Consider the following 22,246-nt stretch of genomic DNA (forward strand, 5'->3'; position numbering starts at 1 on the left):
AATTTTATCGCAGTTTGCTGGGGAAAAAAAGAAAAGAACACGTCAAAATACCAGGCTTTTTTTCCCGCTTCGTTTGCAATCAGTTATAACCCAACCAAATGTGGAAAAACTTTAGTTGGATAGTTAAATAAGAAACGGCAAGATGGCAGTGTAGCAAAAAAGTAACACATATTTTGGTCCTTACGTGTAGAATAGCTGGAAGTCTTTGGCATATTACTTTACTACTATATATAAGGAAGAATTCCAATTTTTGTAGTCTTTACATGATTTTTTTTTTGTCCATTTTACTCCCGATTAAAGCTTTAATTACCTTAAAAGTTATTATTTATTTTGATAAATTTGAATAACTATATATATGGGCTTTTTGATACTACAAAGAGTGATGATATGTAAAAGGTGATAATGACACTAAAAATGTCTATTTTCCATTCAAATTTAAATGTTTTCTTATCCATTTTACTCCTAATTGAAGCTTTAATTACCTTGTAAGTTCTCACATATTTTTGTAAATTTGAATAACTATATGGGATTTCTCTAATGCTACAAGAAGTGATGATGTGGAAAAGGTGATAATGACACTACAAAAAAAAAACAATTTATTCAATCAAATTTAAAATTGATCAAAAAGTTGTAGAAATGATTATTAAACTTGTTTCAAATTATTTTTTTCCTATAAAATTTATTATAGACAAGTAAAAAATTATCGTGACATTCTCTTTCTACCTTAGTACATGCTTAATTATTAAATTAATAATTACTTTTATATATAGCTAAAGGTATTTGTAAAAAGTAATAATACATGTTTAAGAAATTACAGCATAAATTTCTTTTTAAAAATAAATTAAATTAAGAAAAAATAAAAAATGCATCATTTCTTAACATGGTTTTTTTAAGAAAAAGGAAAGATTAAAGTAAGAAAATAAATAGTTTCATTAACTTCTCAATTCCTTTTGTATGATTTAATTTGAAGGAACATCTACAAAAGTATTTTGTCATATCAAAACTTTTATTTTAAATGCTATTTTTATTTATAAGTTAACTTTATTGACGTCATCATACAACAATTTGTAACATCAATATTTTTTATATTACCTGACTACCGTAAATATTTTATTTTATTTTTCCAAAAAAGGCTTAGCCAATATAAGTTTACTTGAGCAAAAAAATAAAAGTTAATCCACATAAGATAAAACTCAATTTGAATCATTAAATTTAACCCCAAAAATCTCAGTATAATAAAAAGGGGAAGAGCTTTCGTGCATGCATTTGCTTGAAAATATAAAGGAAGTCTAAATATACTCTAAGAAGAATGTTGTTTTCTAACTTACAAAAACTGTTTTGATTCAATATTTTAGAAATATTGAGAAATTGTCGAACTACTTTAATAACTAATATAGTGTCACAAAAACAAAATAAAAAGCAAAAGTAGCAACAACAAAAAACACACAAAATATTGTAAATATATATTTTAATGTAGATTGGGCCCGGACTTAGAACGGGCCAAATAACACTAGTTAATATTATATGTGAGTTGATTTCTCGATCACTCAACTAGTAATAGAATTGCTGAAGAAAGTCATTTTTCTTTAATTTGTAAAATAAATGTACTTCTATTTTTGCCATTAGAAGTCACTCACAATATACTTAGATGATTTTTCCAGTCACTTAACTCTACTATTTTCTATTTTATCACTCTTGATGTCGAAATGAAGTTATTCCGGCTAGGCGTAATGTAACTGTTTGTGGACTACTTTGGGGTGTGGTTGTGTGTTGCAGTAGCAAATGCATGGACCTTGTGAGTCAGATGGGATTTTTTTAAAATTGAAGAGTGTGATGGGTGATTTTGCCTTCAAAAAGTATTGAAACTTTAGCTAACTGGCCGGAAATATTATATTAAATGTTGTGAATGAAATTTGTGTGTGAAATGCTAAAAATAGAGTGACTTTTCTATTATATAAGTTATTTTCTTCAACAATTTCTGTTAGCAGAGTATGTCGTCTGAGAAAACAACTTTGTTATATGTGGACAAATAGCAAGTAAAGGATGTAAAGCTTCACCACGCAACTGTGACAAATAGGATTAGTAAATTCTTATTCATACTCGGTGTAAATAGTCAAACTTTTGGGTAAATAATTTAGCATTCAACCAAATGCATCATTCAGTCTTTTTGGAGCATGGGTGCGAGCAGATAATATTAGATCAATTCTAATATAAATATGTATATAAAACGCCATACATCACACTATTGTAGTCAGAGGCGGAGTCAGGATTTGAAGCTTATGGGTTCGAGATTTGAGACCTATTACGTTACTGGGTTCTAAGTTAATAATTTATATATATTAGTATTTCTTAAGACATACAAGATTTTGACCAACGGTATTGGGTTCGGTCACACCCCTAACGTACACACAAGCTCCGCCCCTGGTTGTAGTTAACTTAGCAGTTAACAGTTAAAGTAAAAATACATAACATTAAACCATAATTAGGTACAAAATGTATACATGAAAGATGGATATCTTGGATACATTAGTTTGATATAAATACCGAGTAATTTTTAGCAAAAGGATAACACAATCGAACATTCGAACTTTGACCACAAAATTTGTGCATGCAAGTTGCAAGAAATTTGAAACCCAAACAAGATACTTAAATTACGTTTGTTTTTAAGGGTGGTACTGATATATGCCAGAGATATTTGTCTCCAGTTCTTGATTTCTGAATATCTTGGATACATTAGTTTGATATAAACAGCGAGTAATTTTTAGCAAAAGGATAACACAATCAAACATTCTAACTTTGACCACAAAATTTGTGCATGCAAGTTGCAAGAAATTTGAAACCCAAACAAGATACTTAAATTACGTTTGTTTTAAGGGTGGTACTGACATATGTAACAGATATTTGTCTCCAATTTTTGATTCCTGAAAGAAGAATATTTTGGATACATTGGTTTGATATAAACACCGAATAATTTTTAGCAAAAGGATAACGCAATCAAACGTGCGTACCTTGACCACAAAATTTGTGCATCAAGTTGCAAGAAATTTAACAAGATCCTTTAATTACGTCTGTTTTAAAGGTGGTACTGACATATGTAAGAGATATTTGTTTCCAATCCTCGATTTCTTCTCAATACTCCAAATTGCTAAAACAAAAAATGGAGCTCCCCTGGTACTTTTTTCTTGTTCCTCTGCTTGTCTTCATTTTCTTCCTTCGTCAGTGGTTCTTCACCACTTCAAACGGCCAAAAAAGGTTAATACCACCATCTCCAAGAAAGCTTCCAATCATAGGAAATCTGCATCAACTTGGGTCCCATCCTTACCGTTCTCTCCATAAACTATCTGAAAAATATGGTCCTGTCATGCTACTTCACTTGGGCAGTAAGCCAGTGCTTGTTGCTTCCTCTGCTGAAGCTGCTCGTGATATCTTGAAAATTCACGATCTTGTGTGTTCAAACAGACCTAATTCTAGCATCGCTAATGGACTCCTTTATGGATCCAAAGACGTGGCCTATAGTCCCTATGGTGAATACTGGAGACAAATTAGAAGTGTCACCGTGCTTCACCTTCTCAGCAACAAAAGAGTTCAATCTTATCGTGATGTGAGAGAAGATGAAACATCAAACATGATTGAAAAACTTAGGCAAGGGTGTGATTCTTCGAATTCAGTGATAAACTTGAGAGATCTCTTAAGTTGTATGACAAATAACATAATCAGCAGAGTGGCCATAGGGAGGACATACGATGAAGGGGAAGGTGGAATAGACGTTAAGGCTCTCTTAGAAGAACCTTTTAGGTATTTTTAACATTGGTGATTATATTCCATGGCTTAAATGGGTGAATGAAATCAATGGTCTGAACACCAGAGTGAAGAAAGTAGCTAAAGATTTGGATGCATTTCTAGAGAGCGTGATCGAAGAACACATAATTATTAGGAACAAGAAAAGAGAATACAGTGCGGGTGAAGCTAGACTTCGTGGATGTTTTGCTGGAAATTCAGAATGGAATGGAAACTGGCTTTCCTCTTCAAAGAGATTAATTGAAAGCTATTCTCTTGGTAATTAATTAGCATCTCTAATGCTACTATTTGTTCCAGCCTCCTTGGCGTGTCTCATGTTTTAATTCATTTAGTTTGAATATAATTGGTACTAATATATTATTTGGGAGTTAAAAACTTGGTCACTTGGAATATTATTTCTTTAACATACTAATTTTGTTCTTTGTGTTTCTTTATATATAATGCATAGGACTCGTTTATTGCTGGTACGGATACAACATATACAACTTTAGAGTGGGTAATGACAGAGCTTTTGAGGAATCCAAGAGTTATGGAAAAATTACAGGATGAAGTGCGACAATTAGCCCAAGGAAAAGTGGAGATAACGGAGGATGACTTAGGAAATATGCAGTATCTTAAAGCAGTGATTAAAGAGGCTCTCAGGCTTCATTCACCGGTTCCACTTCTAGTTCCTCGAGAATCAATGGAAGACGTAAAATTACTAGACTATGACATAGCTGCTAAAACTCAAATCTTTATTAATGCTTGGGCAATCAGCAGAGACTCGTTGTCATGGGATGATCCAGAGGAGTACCGGCCAGAGAGGTTCTTAAATAATAATATTGATGTTAAAGGACTAAACTTTGAGTTGATTCCCTTCGGAGCTGGCAGAAGGGGCTGCCCAGCAGCTGCTTTTGCTGTTGTAGTAATTGAGCTAGCATTAGCAAGGCTTATGCACAAGTTCAATTTTGCATTACCAGAAGGGATAACAAAGGAGGATTTGGATATGACTGAATGTACTGGCCTTGCTATTCGTAGAAAATCACTTTTGCTAGCAGTGGCTACTCCAGACCGTCGTTAGTTATTGCCAGAAAGTTAATATTTTTACAATGTGAAATAAGTGTACTGCTCTACTCCCTTTTTGGGTACTTCTTTTGTACATTTCTTTTATGTTTTTTATGCAAGATATCTTATGTTAACATGTGCCGCAGATAGCATTAATATGCCAAAAACTGCAAGCTATTCTCCATGTAAGGACCAAAGGATGTGTTACCTTTTTGCTTTACTAATAAGCCATCTTGCCGTTTGATATTTAATTATCCAACTAAAGCATTGCTAGTGCGTGTTAGATCCTTTCTCTTTGCTATTATGAGCTCATCTGATATTTTGAAAGTAAACCTTTTGTACTGGTATATAAGAAAGAACAAACAAGAAAGAAAAGAAAATGCAGTGAACTTAATTACGTTAACAAGACCAAATTTGTGGTTATCTTTTTTGTCAAACAATGCAAATAATAATTGCAGTGGATTGTCTCCTTTAGTTTGTGTGGTGTAGCTTCTCTGAATATGCAGGCATATAAATTAAAATCAGCTTTCAAGATAGAGATATTTGTTTCCCAATATAAATGCACCAAATTCTAGATATATCTCCTAATACTCCTTGTTAAAAGGGATGGATCTTCCCTGGTATTCTCTTCTAATTCCTCTGTTTGCCTTCATTTTCTTCCTTAATCAGTGGTTCTTTACTGCTTCAAACACCCAAAAAAGGTTACCACCATCTCCAAGAAAGCTTCCAATCATAGGAAATCTCCATCAACTTGCGTCGCATCCACACCTTTATCTCCATAGACTATCTGAAAAATATGGTCCAGTCATGCTACTTCACTAAGGCAGTAAGCCGGTCATTGTTGCTTCCTCTGTCGATGCTGCTCGTGATATTATGAAAACTCATGACCTCGTCTGGGCAAACAGACCTAAATTTAGAATGGCTGATAGACTCCTTTATGGCTCCAAGGATGTGTCCTTTAGTCCCTATGGTGAATATTGGAGAAAAATTAGAACTGTCACTGTGCTTCACCTTCTCAGCAACAAAAGAGTTCAGTCTTTTCGTCATGTGAGAGAAGAAGAAACATCAAACATGCTTGAAAAACTTAAGCAAACGTGTGATTCATCAAGTTCAGCAATAGATTTGAGAGATCTTTTTTGTTGGATGACCAATAACATTATTAACAGAGTGGCTTTTGGGAGGAAATATAATGAAAGGGAAAGTGGAATAGATGCTAAGGTCACCCTAGATGAATTTGTGGAACTTATGGGCACTTTTAACATCGGGGATTATATTCCATGGCTTGAATGGGTCAATAAAGTCACTGGTTTGGACACCAAAGTGGAGAAAGTTTCTAAAGATTTGGATACATTTTTAGAGAGTGTGATTGAAGAACGCGTGATTAGGAACGAGAAAGAAGAATATTGAGCAGGTGAAGCTAAAGATTTTGTGGATGTTTTGCTGGAAATTCAGAATGGAAATGAAACGGGCTTTCCTCTTCAAAGGGATTCACTGAAAGCTCTCCTTTTGGTAAGCGTCTCGTGCTTTCACATAGTGATTTCTCTTGTTAATCATTAAAACTCACATAACTAAAATGGACTCCACCCATTGTTAGTGGCTTTTGGGAAGCTCGTGGAAGTAAAAAGGGACCTCACAAGCTTAGTTTTTTTTTTTTTTTCTTTTTTCTTTTTTCCTCTCTACATAGGATTCATTTGCTGCTGGCACGGATTCAACATATACAGTTTTGGAGTGGACAATGACAGAGCTTTTGAGACATCCAAGAATCATGGAAAAATTACAGAATGAAGTGCGACAATTAGCCCAAGGGAAATCGGAGATAGCAGAGGATGATATAGGAAATATGCAGTCTCTGAAAGCAGTGATCAAAGAGACTCTTAGGCTTCATCTACCAAATCCACTACTACTTCCTCAAGAATCAATGGAAGACGTAAAATTAGTAGGCTATCACATACCTGCTAAAACTCAAGTCATAATTAATGCTTGGGCAATTGGAAGAGACCCGTCGTTGTGGGATGATCCAGAGGAATATCTACCGGAGAGGTTCTTAAATAGTGATATTGATATCAAAGGACTAAATTTTGAGTTGATTCCCTTCGGAGCTGGCAGAAGGGGCTGCCCAGGAAGTGTTTTTGCTATTGTGGTTATTGAGCTAGCATTAGCGAGGCTTGTGCACAAGTTTAATTTTGCATTACCAGATGGGATAACACCGAAGGATTTGGACATGACTGAATGCGTTGGCCTCACTATTCGTAGGAAATCACCTATGCTAGCAATGGCTACTTCACAGTCTAGTTAACTATTGCTAGTAAGTTAATGATTTCACGATCTGAAATAGATGTACTGGTCTACTCACTTTTTGGGTGTTTTTTACATCTCTTTTATATTCTTATGCGAGATTTCTTCTCTTTTAACATGTTCTGCCGATAATATTAATATGCCAAAAACATCAATTTGTATATGTGCCAATTCTTCTGTTTGCTAGTACTTCATCAGCATCAACTGGAACATCAGACTCTTGTTTCGAACTATTAATTTCCCGTTTCGGATAACAATGGTAAGAATGGCTCCCAAAACTTCATGTTTGTTATGTAGATAATACTTTTATTACCTTAGAATTAATTAAGCTAAACAGAAGAAAATAGGCGGCCAAAACAAAGAAAAAAGAGGAATAGATCTCACCCCATGATCCATGGGCTGGCAAGCTGATGTACTGATGACATGACCCTCTTGAGCTTGTATCATGTGCACAGTCAAGAATCTGTAAAAAAGATGGGATTGAAGCACATGTTTGTTATTCACTTCTAATTTTGGGGTTAGGAATAGGGGAGTGAGAGTCCTTTAATAATAGTGATTTAAAATAAACATGAAATTAGTTTATTCCAGGAACTGTATGATGAATGAAATCTGAACATCGAAATAGAACCCATATTCGTCCTAAACCCCATGTTCTTAACATGTAAGATAATGAGTAAAGGGACGACCAAGCGGGTACTAGATAATAAAAAGAAGGAAGGTCATTGTCTTCTGTTCACCTGTCTTATCAGTTTGCCTTTTGGCAATGCACAAAACCTTAGTGGCCCTTGACATAGATGTCCTTAACGATTAAATCATGAACTTTTCTGCGTTATGGTCATGTGATATCTACAGGTGAGACTGTCCACAATAGCAAAGAAGTTTACAGAACGAAAGGTACTACGTCGATGCTGACGGAGATTTCTTTTTTTATCAAGCACTGACAAAGATTTCTACAGAGGCAACATTGTGTCTGATATTTTTCATTTGATGCTATCAGCATCGTTGTTACATAACATTAAATATGAGATCACAACCTGGAGCGAATCTAGGGCCTGCCGAGGTGTTCGGCTATATAAGGTAATTTTTATATTTTATATACATATATAGATTTTGAATAGCTTGAACATAAGAGAAGATGTTGGTTCAATGGTTTAGGGGTTCAAGGTTCATCTTGAGGTTCCAAGTTCAAGTCTCAGTCACCACATTTTTATTTTTCAATCCCCCAGTGAAAATCTTAGATCCGCCACTGATCACATCGCATCTATTCTAGTATTTATGTCAGAGAATCAGAGATACGACCAACCTCAAAATTCTTATAGAAGCATTACAAAGTTCCTCCAGGGCATCGCCTGAGCATATCAATTCTAGGGTTGAATGAAAAGCATTTCCAATGAGTGAAATGAATGCCTCCAAATGGATAATTTTCGGAATTTGATGGTACATATCCAGCTTAAAACAGAACTTCCTGGCATTGTGTTTGAGTGCGCTAATGTAAGTCAAGTACCACACATAATCACTATTTGATTAGTTGACTAACAGTGAAGAAAAACTTGTGAATATTCAACAGCATACAGAAGGAAACTGTAGATACCAGTCAATGAGAAACAGCATGTTCGTATGCAATTATCAGGCATTATCATGTATATGGTTAGTCCATTGACATTGAAGAAAAAGTTGTTAATATTCAAACAAAAAGAACACAGCATGATCAAAGCCTATAGCTTTAGCCTTTGTCAACCCCTGCAAATGCTAAACCTAACCTGGATTTAGCAACCAAAAGATTAAATTTTGTGCATCTTTGAAACTAGGAATCCAACGCGCAGGGAAATATGAAAAAGTATTCTCTAATGCAAAAGGTAGTCTGTGTGACATTTTCACAAACAGGTTAGCCACAAGCTTTATTTTCTTTTTTTCTGTTCTCCCAAATCAATCAAAAAATAGGTTAGCATATGGAGGAACTTACCAGTCATTTTCATCGAAGAAATTCAATGAGTTCGTCGGAGATGCCCCTAATAATTGACTTCATTGAGCAAATTACTGGCAATTCTCTTACTGCCATTAAATAAATGCCATAAAGGCTGTTCTGTTGGAGTAACCAGGGCCGGCTGGAGGGCGAAGCAACTAAAGCAGTAGCTTAGGCCCCCCAAAATGCAGCCCCCAATTTTTTTATTATTATTTTATATACATTATTTATATATTATAAAATTATAAATAAAAGAGACTAGATTTTATACTTCTTTTTTTGAAATGTGATAGAGGTTATTGAAAAAATAATTTTGATTTTATACTCTTTCCGTCCTATTTATGTGATATTTTTTCTTTTTTAGTTAGTCCAAAAAAGAATGGCATCTCATTTTACCTTTTATGAGATGATTTATAAATTTTTTGACATAATTTCTTTTGCGTATTTTAAATCAAAAGTTTCAAAAATCTTTCTTTTTCTCTTATACTTCGTGTCCAATCACATAAATTAGAAAGTAATAAACATTATGCAATATATAAAAGTGAACAAATTGATGACTACTTTGATAATTTTAAAATGATGAAGTCTCTTGTAGATTTGATTGTTTCTTATAAATACTGGATTAAACCATTATTTTAACTTCAAAATAGACTTGAATTGTTCTAAATAAATGAAATTATTTTGACATCTACGTAGTGTTACGAAATTGACATTATTAGATTATGAGAAGTTAGAAAAATATTATCGTAACCATCTATATATGTTTCTTACACAAATTTTTATTTAAATTTTAGTGAATAGAGTTAACTAAATATCTTTAATAGTGAAACTAGCATGTAACAGAGTGAATAATCAAGATATATAAGATAAACTATATACCATTTTCACAAACAAAAAAATTAGAATAAAAATATATGTAAAATTTTATTAGATATTTTTAAGGCCTCTTATAGAGGTATTTCGTTGAGCCGCCCTGATAGTAACAAGTAAGGATCAAAATATGTGTTACTATTTTGCTACACTAATAAGCCATCTTGCTATTTAGAGCTCGTTTGAATGGGCTTAAAAAAAAAAAAACTATTTATAAGTTGTTTTTGAAACTATAAGTTTAGATAGAAATGTTCGAATCTTCAATTATTTTTTAGGCTTATTTTAAGACAAAACGATTTTAAGTGTAAATGAAACACTAAAAAAAACTGAAAACAGCATCAACTTTTAAAGCCAATCCAAACGGGCTCTTAACTCTCCAACTAAAGCTTTGCCAGGTTTAGTTGGGATATATAACTGATTGCAAAAGCAGAGGAAACGAAGCATGCATATAATTGAAGTGTCGGATTAATATACACAGAGCCATAAAGGTAGAATGGTAAAAACACTCACACCGGATGTTTATATAAAATCATTATAATTTATCATGATTAAATTATTTAATGAAATAAATGTGAATATTAATTAATCATGGTTAAGTGATAGCTATACATATTTAAATTCATGTCATACATATTCATTGGCTCGTGTAAACACCCGATAAATTTTAAGGTAAGAAGTATTTTCACTTCATGAGTCAAGGAGCAATTTTGGAGTCCATTCCATTTAAAGAAGAAAATAAAAAAATTAAAAAAAGTCAAGAGATAAGAGAGCAAAACCCGGAAGTGACATGTGAAGGAAAAAGTCACGTGCTAAAAATACTTGGCTTACAGAGGTTCTTGGCTAGCAAAACAAATTTTGTTGTAAGATTTCGATGTACTCTTTCATTTGAGAATTTGCCAAAATGTACGGTCCAATACAACACATTGCATTCATGTAATCATATTTTCAATTTGCACTCGTAGCCAATACAACAAAATACATTGAACACCTAAATAGAAAGAAAAAAAATATTAAAAAAAAAAAATATGGTGAGAGGCAGTAAATAAAAATGAGAAAATTAAAAACAAAAAAATCTGAGAGGCATTACTCAAGTGAAGCAAAGGTCTATATGATGCATGTAGTGGGCCAAGATTGAGAAGCAAAGGTCGATATAATACATAGTAAATGATATTTATGGATGAGAAGTTGCCTGAAATTTAAGCTAATGACACAAAATTGATGGATGAGTACGATAGGAAAGTTAAAAATATCCATAGGTGATATTTTAATGTTTAGAAAAAACAAAAAAGGAGACGTGGTGGAGCGTTTCAGATTCCAATACTCATTTCTTTAAATTAAGGGATAATTTTGAAAGACCTTTTCTTAGTTTATTCTATTTTTCATCCTTCACAAAATGCAGATTTTAATGTTTTATGTAAAGAAATGCACAAGTTAGGGGGAGTTTACTAAAAATAACATGATGAGACGCAAAGTTAAAATTTGGGATATACACATAAAGCTAAGGTGCAAAAGAGTAAATATCATTTAACCTCCTTAGCTTTAATGGCTAGAAAACATTACTCTTTCACCTTTTAAATGGGAGCATAACCCTGTTAGCGTAGGGATTTAGTAGGTCAGTTAGTTGGCTACCTGAATTTTCACCTTGTTGGTGAGTGTTCGAATCCCCACGTTGTAATCTCCTTTTCCATTTTCATCTCCCCTTTCCCTACCCCCTATGTCATAAAAAAATAAAATAAAATTTTAAAAAATAAAAAACTGTTAACAACATTTTTACCGGTGAACTTTAGAATTTTAATACAAGTAAAAAAGTATTACTATACTTTCTTGTTCTTTTTCTAGCTTAAAGGTTCAATACACAAATTAAGCACAAAACACTAAAGTAGTACTTATCCTAAGATTTCTAAAGGAGGATTGTTATATGAACACTTTAGGAATAGGACAATATAGGTTGATTGCAGCAATGGTTGATTATCTGAAATTGGACATATATGATATTTTCTCTATCCCAATTTATGTGACATTTTTTATTTTTTTCGAGATTTAAATTTCTTATTTTTGACTATGTATTTGAACATAGAATCTTTAATTTTTTCGAAATAAAATTACATACTTGGAAATTATATAAAAAGTACTATAATCCACAATAATTAATAATTTAGAATATTTAAACGGAATGGGAATTGAACAAAAAATGCCCTCCGTTAATAGTTTGATCCAAAAATGCCCTTTCCTAATAATCATATTACTCCTATTTCTTTTCTTTTTACATACATTTTTTTCCTAATAAAAATATTATTTTTAAAGAACCATTTTCTTGTTTCTTTTCTTTTAAAATCCATTTAACTAATAAGAAAGTGGGAAGTAATCATTTTTTATTCTTAATCTCTTTTATCAATTAAAATAGAATAACCACATATACCATTTACATTGACAATATTTTTCATTTAGATAACAATAAAATTCTTTTTCCTAATAAAATAGGAAATATTTTTATTTCTTATTCTTTTTCGAATTGAAGTAGGATAAGCATTTGTTAATATAATCCTTGGTTTTAAAGTTAAGATATGACAATCATAATGCCATAAAATACAAAAAATCATTACATTGCTTCAAATCACAAAATATCTTTAAAATAATTTTTTGTATTTTATAGCATTATACGTATCTTAACTTTAAAACCAAGGATTATATTAGCAAATGTTTATCCTACTTCAATTTGGAAAGACTAAGAAATAAAAATATTTTCTATTTTATTAGAATTTTTTTTAATCGTTATCTAAATGAACGTTAATGATGGGGTTACTATGATCTTATATATATGACTTATATTATCAGTTGAAAAAGTTCATGGGATTATTCTATTTTAATTGAAAAATGCTATTAAGAAGAAAAAAAGATTATTTCCCACTTTTTTATTAGTTAAAGGGATTTTAAAAGAAAAAGATCAAGAGAAGGATTCTTTAAAAATAATATTTTTATTAAGAAAAGAATGTGTTAAAAAAACACCTTAATTAGTAACAGGGCATTTTTGACCCTTTTCTGATATTTAAAAGATATATGAAAAAATTACGGTCTCTCTCGAAACTCGAACACTGTCACATAAATCAGGAGGGAGGGAGGTGGCAGGTATTCCGTGAAATTAATCGAGATACGTGCAAGTTGACCCGGACATCACGGTTACCAAAAAAAAAACTATTGGGGTGGAGGGAATACATACGAAACTCTCCAACACGTAAGGAAACTCTAATTTAAGATTGCTAGTTTCTACCGAGAACATATTAACTCTGGTTTTTGGGGCATTGATTGCAGCATTGAGCGTTCAATGCATAAAAATAGGATTCCACTTTGTCCTCTGTACAACGAGAAAAGAAACATGTACAGTCAAACCTCTATATAACAAAGATTATTGGGTCCGAAATTTTTCAGCTGTTATAGAGAATGACTGTTATACACCTATAACAACATTGATATTTAAATAATATTTCGCTGTTATGGGGGAAAAAAGATGCATAAAATCTAATTTTTATTTTTAATTGTAAAATTCTAAGCTTAATCACACTTTGTATAACGAAAGAAAATCGTTTAATGATGAATATATATATATATATATATATATATATTGATATGATATTTTTTTTGTTATAAATAGTGTATTAAATAATCAAATATTTGGTCAAAATCTTTACACTTATTATTGGTAATCATAGATATGCTATTTTTATAAAAATGGTTAATTATTATAATTCCAAAAAAAGAAGATAGCTGTTATATGGGGGGTAATTTTACGAAGAGCTTACTGTTATAAAGTTGGTTGTTGTTGTTATAGAGAAGTAAAATATAATATAAAAAATCGGTTCTAAAAAAACTTGGTTGTTATAGAGAGATGCCGTTATATGCGAGTGCCGGTATAGAGAGGTCTGACTGTACTATTCTATTTTGATTTTTCTCATTTTATTTACAACGAGAAAAGAAACATGTATTCTCTAATTATCTGCCTCTTTACCTAATGAAGAAAGAAACCAATATGGATTAACAAACATGTTTGGACGTACACGAAATAAGCTTATGAACAACATAGTTAGGAAAGGATCAGAATGCGATTAATCATATCTAAAGTTCGATCACCGGAAAATACTATTCGAGTAGTGGCGGACCCAGAATTCAATGCTCCTAGATGCTAACCTTACAATCAGAAAAAAATATATTGCCTTGAGTAGGATTCAAACTCGGTTCCTCAATGGCTTAGCCTAAAGGCTACCACCTTTTAACCAGAGCATCAAGTTTTTATTTTTTATTTTTTGGGTGCTATTTATTATTTTATTACCAAAATTTCAATAGTTTCTATATGTCTACGTAGAATATCCGCCACAGTTAATGAATGCTCGAGTACCAAAAATGAATACATGGGTCCACCCTTGTATTTGAGGGGTATCGTTCTCATTCAAAAGGTTTGAAGGGTATTGTTTCCTAATCAAATTAAATGTTAAGGGGGGTTAAGTGGTTCTGTTCAAGGGATATGAAGATTTATTTTGATATTTTCATGTTATTGGAATAAAGATTTGGTCCTTGTGTCCTCTCTCAAACATGGACTAAAGCAAATAGAATCAGGGCACGTAACACGTTGGCTTGCATTTTGTGGTGGCTGTACAATGTTGAGATACACATTTTTCTGTTTCAACTTTAATTTAAGTGCCATGCATGTGGATGTGGTCTGTTTGGTTACTGATACTCGTTTCCGAAATTCATATTCATACCTTTTTTGTTCCCTCACATATATATTTATCTATTATGTGAAAATCAAGATTTAAGAGAGCAATCTATCTTTATTCCTAGACTTTATTTGAGCAGCTAATTAAAGGATAAGTCAAACCATTTCTCATTCAACCTTCTTCTTTTTCCTCTTCTTTTGCAATCGATCATATGCCAACTAAATTTGGAAAAGCTCCAGTTGGATAGTTAAATATCAAATGGCAAGAAGGCCTATTAGTAGATCGAAACAAAAAAAAATATATTTACATATACGTGTAGAATAGCTTGAACTATTTGGCCAATGTATAAAACAATCAGAAAGGGAATCGATCAGTACACTTATTTCACATCATGTGAAGTTATTAGCAAAAATGTTCCATGGCATATATTGGCAATTAAGATAAGTGATCTGCATAATATATAGGACTAAATGGAGATAAACACACTCCTAATAATAACTAGAGCATGGAGTGGCCACTGCTAGCAAAGGTGATTTCCTACGACTAGTGATGCCACTGCTTTCAGTCATATCCAAATCATCCGGTTTCAACCCTCCTGGCAATGAAAAATTGAACTTGTGCACAAGCCTTGCTAATGCTAGCTCATTTATCACAATAGCAAAAGCAACTCCTGGGCAGCCCCTTCTACCAGCTCCGAAGGGAATCAACTCAAAGTTTAGTCCTTTAACATCAATATTACTATTTAAGAACCTTTCTGGCCGGTACTCCTCTGGATTTTCCCATGATAAAGGATCTCTTCCGATTGTCCAAGCATTGATAATGACTTGAGTTTTAGCAGCTATATGGTAGCCAAGTAATTTTATGTCTTCTGTTGATTCTCGAGGAACTAGTAGTGGAACTGGTGGATGAAGCCTGAGAGCCTCTTTGATCACTGCTTTCAGATAACGCATATTTCCTAAGTCGTCCTCAGTTATCTCCGCTTTCCCTTGGGCTAATCCTCGCACTTCATTTTGTAATTTTTCCATGGCTCTTGGATGCCTCAAAAGCTCTGTCATTATCCACTCTAAAGCTGTATACGTTGTGTCCGTACCAGCAGCAAAATTATCCTACGCATTAAAAAGAAACACATAGAAAACAAACTGAAATTGTTATGCTGGAATATGTGTAAATGACTATATGTGGAAGCATAATAATATTCCATGTCACCAAATTTTTAACTATGAAACAATAAGTAGTACGAATTATATTCAAATGCTTCAAAGAAAAATTAAAACAAAACAAGCCAAGGAGGGAATATAGTATGAGAGATGCTTACCAAGATGAGAGCCTTCAATGAATCCCTTTGAAGAGGAAATCCAGTTTCTTTTCCATTTTGAATTTCCAACAAAACGTCCACGAAGTCTTTAGCTTCACCTGCACGGTTTTCTCCTTTCTTGTTCCTAATAATGTGTTCTTCAATCACACTCTCCAAAAATGTATCCAACTCTTTAGCTACTTTCTCCACTTTGGCGTCCAAACCAATGATTTTATTAACCCATACAAGCCATGGAATATAATCCCCAACGTTAAAAGTACCCAAAAGTTCACCAGCTTCATCAAGGGTGACCTTAGGATTAATTCCACTTTCTCCTTTATTATATTTTCTCCCTAAGGCCACTCTGCTAACTATGTTATTAGTCATACAGCAGAAAAGATCTCTTAGATCAATCACTGAACTCGAAGAACCACAATCTTCTCTGATTTTTTCAATCATACTCGATGTTTCTTCTTCTCTGATATCACGATAAGATTGGACTCTTTTGTTGCTGAGAAGGTGAAGCACGGTGATGCTTTTAATTTGTCTCCAGTATTCACCATAGGGACTAAAGGCCACATCCTTGGAGCCATAAAAGAGTCTATCAGCCATTCTAGATTTAGGTCTGTTTGACCAGACGAGATCGTGCGTTTTCATGACATCGCGAGCAGCATCGACAGAGGAAGCAACAAGCACTGGCTTACTGCCCAAGTGAAGTAGCATCAGTGGACCATATTTTTCTGATAGTTTATGGAGAGAACGGTGAGGAAGCGGCCCTAGTTGGTGCAGATTTCCTATGATTGGAAGCTTTCTTGGAGATGGTGGTAACCTTTTTTTGTTATTTGAAGTACTAAAGAACCATTGATGAAGGAAGAAAATGAAGAAGAGCAGAGGAATTAGAAGAGAATACCAGGGAAGATCCATTTCTTTTTGGCAAGGAATATTGAGGAGAGAAATCTAGAATTGAGTGTAAAGAATTGAGGAATTAGTACCGCTTAAGCTGATTTTTATTTGTGTGCATGTATATTTAGACAACCATCACCACACAAACTGAGGGAGACGATCGATTGCATGACATAGAAAGGCGGGACCAGTTTAAGGCGGGACCAGTTTAACCCCAAATTTGTTTCGTAACGTAAGTTCCCTAGTACATTTTATTTTCTTTCTTTTCTGTTCTTTTCTTCTTGGTTAATTACAGCCTTCTGTAATGAGAAAAAAGAAGAAGCTGATTTTAGTCTGGTGCAATTGTGATTGATGGTATCTTTGTTCAATTTGTGCAACTTTAAACTCAAATTCAAACACGTGCAAAAATTAATCATCAATGAAATGGTGATATGATATACGAGAGAAAGGATGGATTGGGCTCCTCTGCATTTTCATTCTCTCCATTTTCCCCAAGTTCTACCTTAGATTAGGGATACATGGCATAAGATTTAATTGACTAAAACAAGTCTCTAACCATGATTTACATAATTAATAACTTATCCATAAATATATTAAAATATTCTCTCTTCCCATTTTAGTTTCCTAGCAGTAAAATCCAAAATCCCCTTTCTCCCTATCAGTTTACCCGATCTTCTCTCCCTTTTCTTAGTGTGTTAATTGATGGGTGAGTTTCACAAAGCATATCCATCCCAAGCCCCAGATAAAGGAGAAGAAATGTGGACGTTGACGACCAGTATAAAAATGTCTAATGATGATAAATTCTATAATCCTCTTATCTTAGTATAATGAACCTGAATAAAGTGGAATTGATAAAGAAGATTTCACAAAGCAGATACTTATTAATTTTGGATTGAGAGGCAATTCAGTGATTGGGTTTTCTGACGGTACACCCGTAGCCTGTTATGGTAGAATAATGGTGATATCATGTGAATTAGTAATGGAATATATTATGTGAATTTGTAATATCACATAATTAGTATATCACCAATTGAATAATGAGTCTAATTCTGCACAGGAAAAAAGAATAAGTGGGAAACTAAAATAGGAAGAGAGAGAATATCTTAATATATTTATGGATAAGTTATTAATTATATAAACCATGGTTAGGGACTTGTTTTGGTCAATTAAATCTTAGCCATTAATTATAACCCATATCATGTATCCCTAATCTAAAGTAGAACTTGGGGAAAATGGACAGAAGGGAAATGGAGAGGAGCCCAATCCAGAAAGGATATCGTAGTTAACGTAACATACGGCACAATACTTATCGCGAATCTTATGATTGCATATGTCGGCCAATGAAAAAACTCTGTTTTTACAGCATTGACCATTATTTTTTCATTGAAGCCTACAATAGTATATCTATATAAATCTATAAAAGCAGGACATCAGCCCGGTGACGTGGCACAACCACAACACAAGAATTGCATTTATCTATTTTTACAAAATTTTGACAATTAATTTCCAATTTTCCACGCCTAAACAACTATTTCCGCCAAACACAAATGCCGCTTTAGCAATTGTACAACAAAAGAAAAAGACGCCCCCTTAATTTTCTTCATTGCCCTACGCCTCTTCCTTCTTTCTCAGAGTGAATAACTCATCGTCTGTAGAGAATTTGCAGAAGACAAAATTAAATCAGAAAGACCTTCTGCTAATCCAAGATTATTAACTAAAATCGGAAGATTCAACTAAAAAGAGGAAGTTAAGAAAAGTAGAACTTGGTTATGGAAGAAGACTTTTTGAATTGAATTTGTATTGGGTTGATTACAAATGTACAAGGCCGTCTCTATTTTTAGTTGTCTATGGATGGTTCTAGATATTCTTCTTGATACATCTAGAAGAAAAATCTAGCAAATTTTATTTTCTAGCACTACGCTAGAATATCTAGATATTTCTATACTCTCCTACAAATATTTAAGTGTCTAGAATTTCTAGACATTTCCTAAGTACAATAAATATCAAGGATATTACAATATAACTTTCTAGAAACTCTTCTAGATATTTATGATATTTATTCTTCCAAAAAATTAACTTTAATTTCTCACACTCCCCCTTAAGTAATTTTTTGGAAGCTATCCCAAACTTGTCGCGGCAAAACTCAAATGAAGCTTTTGATCGTCCCTTAGTAAAGATATCATAAGTATTTTCTAGACTCCTCTTGCTTCTTGAAAATGATGAAGGTCTTTCGTCATTAATTGGTCCTGCAAAGAAGCAAGAATAGGTGTTAACGAAATTTTCATCTGTGTAGCGGGCTGGCTTGACATTAATAGTTCTTCTGGGCTTTTGTGAACCACCTGAATCATCTCCATCCTGAGTTTCATGTTCTTGAGTTTTCAAACTCTCCCTTTCTCTTAGCTCCTCGACAGTTGTAATATCTGGAAAACGCTTGTGATGGGCAAGTTTGAAACTCCAGGGTTCAAGATTTTAGAACCTACTCCTTCTGGCGTAGCTTCATAGTACAAGGAGATTTCATCAAATACGACATCCCGAGAAATGACGAAGCGATGAGTTTTTGGGTCCATGCACTTCCATCCCTTTTTCCTTTTGTCATATCCAACAAAGATGTATTTCCTTGCCTCGGCATCCAACTTACTCCGTTGAGAATCCGGAATATGAACATAACATATAGAGCCAAAAACTCTTAGATGCTTAACACTTGGCTTTGCTACATCAATTCAAATGGTGACTTCATGTTGTTCGGAGAAAGTGGCATCCTGTTAATCACATATGCTGCACATTTCATACCTTCAGTGTCACGCCCCGAACCATGGCCTGGGCATAACACGGCACTCGGGCCTTGCTTGCATGTGTCCGAGCGAACCTCATGGCTTGCTTGTCAACATGGGCATCAAAACGATATAATCTATATGATGCAATTTAAATGAATCATGAAAATGTAATTTGCGGAATAAAGTCTTGAAATTATCTCATAGCATGAAAATTTATGAAAACGTAATAGTCCGCAAACATGAAAGTATAACCGACTCGCGAGCTAATATCTATCTATGAAACCTCTAAAACATGTCTCGAATACTAACTACCGGACATGGCCCTGGACTACCATAAACTGAATACTAATGCAGACTCCATGTTGAACCCCGAGAGGAGTGGGGCTCACTAATAAGCTGATAACTGAGGTGATCCTCCCCCGCGTGCGTATGCTCCCGAAAATCGGTATCCGCACCGCGCGTGTGCCCCGGCAAAAGGGACGTTAGTACACGGTGAATAGTACGAGTATATAAAACCGCCGAAATGAAGAACATGGCACAACATAGGTATAGGACATGAACTGAAACTGAATGTAACTTGAACATGAGCATAAAACATGGGTAAAGTCTGAAAATAGTAAATCAATGGAAATACATGTATATAAAATTGCTTGTAACGTGGGGAATGCTATAGTATAACCGACAACATGATCCGGTACTTCAAGCGTCCTACCAACAGTAACACTCACACCTTGCCAGGGATATGAGATTTAAGTAATAATAAGCATGTAAGGATCCAACCGCATAACGAGGGTGTTGCCTCCTTGTCGACAACCTTTATCCTACTGGTGGTTACGTAGTTTCGAAAGCTATTTGAGCCTTCTGCTTAACTAAGCAAATCCCAAAAACATGAACATGATATAGTTGGCTAAGAAGCCCATGATTTTCGTGAAATAACTTATAAATAACTTGTAATCATGATTTCACGAAATAACTTGTAACATGGTTTCATGAAATATCTTGTAATAGGGTTTCATGAGATAACTTGTCGTAGTCTTGCAAACATGTTCTTGATTCATGAGTAATAACAATAGTTCATAATTATATATATAATTGACTTGAAAACATGCTTGTAACTTGCTACATAAAATCACAAAAGTTCATATAAACATAATGAGAACACATGAGGAAGAATTCATGATTCATGGATTAAGCTAGGGTTCCTAATAACTGTAATGGAAGATTAGGAATACAATAACGAATATAGATACAAAATGCATGTACACAAATACATAAATACGGGCTACCAATATGTTGGGTTTAATGCCCTAGAGTTGAACTTCATGGATATCAAGAAACGGAGCATGGGGGAAGAACGTAGAGATTCCCACATGTGGATGGAAGTTCTACATACCTTAATTGCTCCAAAATCTTGGATTAAAGACTTGAATTTTGGAGAAGATTTCCTAAATCTTGATTTCTTGAACCTTGAGATTGGTTTTCTTGAAAACCCTAGTTTAGGAACAATGATTTCTAGCTTAGATTATTAGAATATATGTTAGAATTGAGTTGGAAGGGTTTGGATTGACTTACCTTGAAGTTTTGGATTATTGCTAGGGCTTGGAATTGTGAATAATGAAATAGAAGAACTCAAGGCTTGATTTATACAAAAGTGAGGCGGAGGTTATATGGACATATTATACGGTCCGTATAAAGTTATACGGGTCCGTATAATATGACCATATTTATCATGGCTGAACGAACGTCAATTTGGAGCGTCCCGAGAGTACGGACGAGTTATACGGTCCGTATAAAATTATATGGGCCGTATAACAAGTTCGTATAACATGATCGAGAACGGATCGCACCGTAATCCTTCAAGAAATGGTCATAACTCTTTGTACAGATGTCCCCTTGACCCCTATAATATACCGTTGGAAAGGTATTTCAAAGGGCTACAACTCAAGAAGGAAGTTTTCACAAATTCCTAGTGCGAGTATTCGAAAACAGCCATACTTACATGATCGTCCTAGACTTAGACAAATTTAGAAGGCCTTAAGAACTTCACTTTTTGGTTTGACTTCAAAACGATCGTTTATCACCCGTGTTCATCCCAAATAGATTCGTATAGCTAAAATATCACCTTTATACTAGATTCATACATTCATACCTAATTGGATTTACGGATGTTACAATATCTCCTCGGGATCATTCGTCCTCGAATGATGGGTCTTGGTTAAGAATGGACCGACATGGCTTGAATACATGAATGTGAAGAAACATGACATGAAACATAAAATCTCAACATGATTACGTGGGAACATGGTCATGGATCATGAGAACTAAATATGTCATTACATAGAAACATACATGGGAGCATGAACCGAGTCGTACTACTGAATGAGAATCGTGAAACAACGTCCTGATTTATGAATAGAGATTAAGAATCACTTGCTAACTACGGAATCTAGAAAATTTTATGGCGGACTTCCTTCATAATTCGAGACCCTTACGACATTTCTCAAACGCCCCTTGACTAACTAAAGTACCAACACACAACTCACAGTATCTTATTACGCGTGATGTGACATAACGTGATTTACGAATCTTGAATGTG

At 33.8% G+C, this 22,246-nt stretch overlaps 1 protein-coding gene, 1 long non-coding RNA gene and 2 pseudogenes across 2 annotated transcripts; 2 read left to right on the top strand and 2 right to left on the bottom strand.

The window, feature by feature from the left end:
- Positions 1-2,968: 2,968 nt before the first annotated feature.
- LOC132056013 (cytochrome P450 71A4-like) lies at positions 2,969-4,888 on the top strand (annotated as a pseudogene).
- Positions 4,889-5,262: 374 nt separating this feature from the next.
- Positions 5,263-9,302, bottom strand: LOC132056015 (uncharacterized). Its single transcript, XR_009414705.1, has 3 exons — positions 9,101-9,302; positions 7,522-7,600; positions 5,263-5,807 (listed from the first exon to the last, which is right to left on the bottom strand). It is a non-coding gene; the product is annotated as an uncharacterized LOC132056015 (long non-coding RNA).
- Positions 5,448-7,138, top strand: LOC132056014 (cytochrome P450 71A3-like; annotated as a pseudogene).
- Positions 9,303-15,000: 5,698 nt separating the features above from the next.
- Positions 15,001-16,942, bottom strand: LOC132056016 (cytochrome P450 71A3-like). The gene is made up of 2 exons (XM_059448057.1): positions 15,995-16,942; positions 15,001-15,785 (listed from the first exon to the last, which is right to left on the bottom strand). The coding sequence occupies exons 1-2, from the start codon at positions 16,895-16,897 to the stop codon at positions 15,168-15,170; spliced, it is 1,521 nt and encodes a 506-aa protein (XP_059304040.1). The 5' UTR covers positions 16,898-16,942; the 3' UTR covers positions 15,001-15,167.
- Between the last annotated feature and the right edge of the window lie 5,304 nt (positions 16,943-22,246).

This window comes from Lycium ferocissimum, chromosome 5 (assembly GCF_029784015.1).
Source record: "Lycium ferocissimum isolate CSIRO_LF1 chromosome 5, AGI_CSIRO_Lferr_CH_V1, whole genome shotgun sequence".
Classification (NCBI taxonomy): Eukaryota; Viridiplantae; Streptophyta; class Magnoliopsida; order Solanales; family Solanaceae; genus Lycium; species Lycium ferocissimum.

Bases quoted from the DNA above. Each gene is read 5' to 3' on its own strand.
- LOC132056016 (XM_059448057.1), bottom strand. From the start codon at position 16,897: ATGGATCTTCCCTGGTATTCTCTTCTAATTCCTCTGCTCTTCTTCATT. The intron at 15,786-15,994 runs GTAAGCATCTCT...TTTAATGCGTAG, and splicing joins CATTGAAGGCTCTCATCTTG to GATAATTTTGCTGCTGGTAC.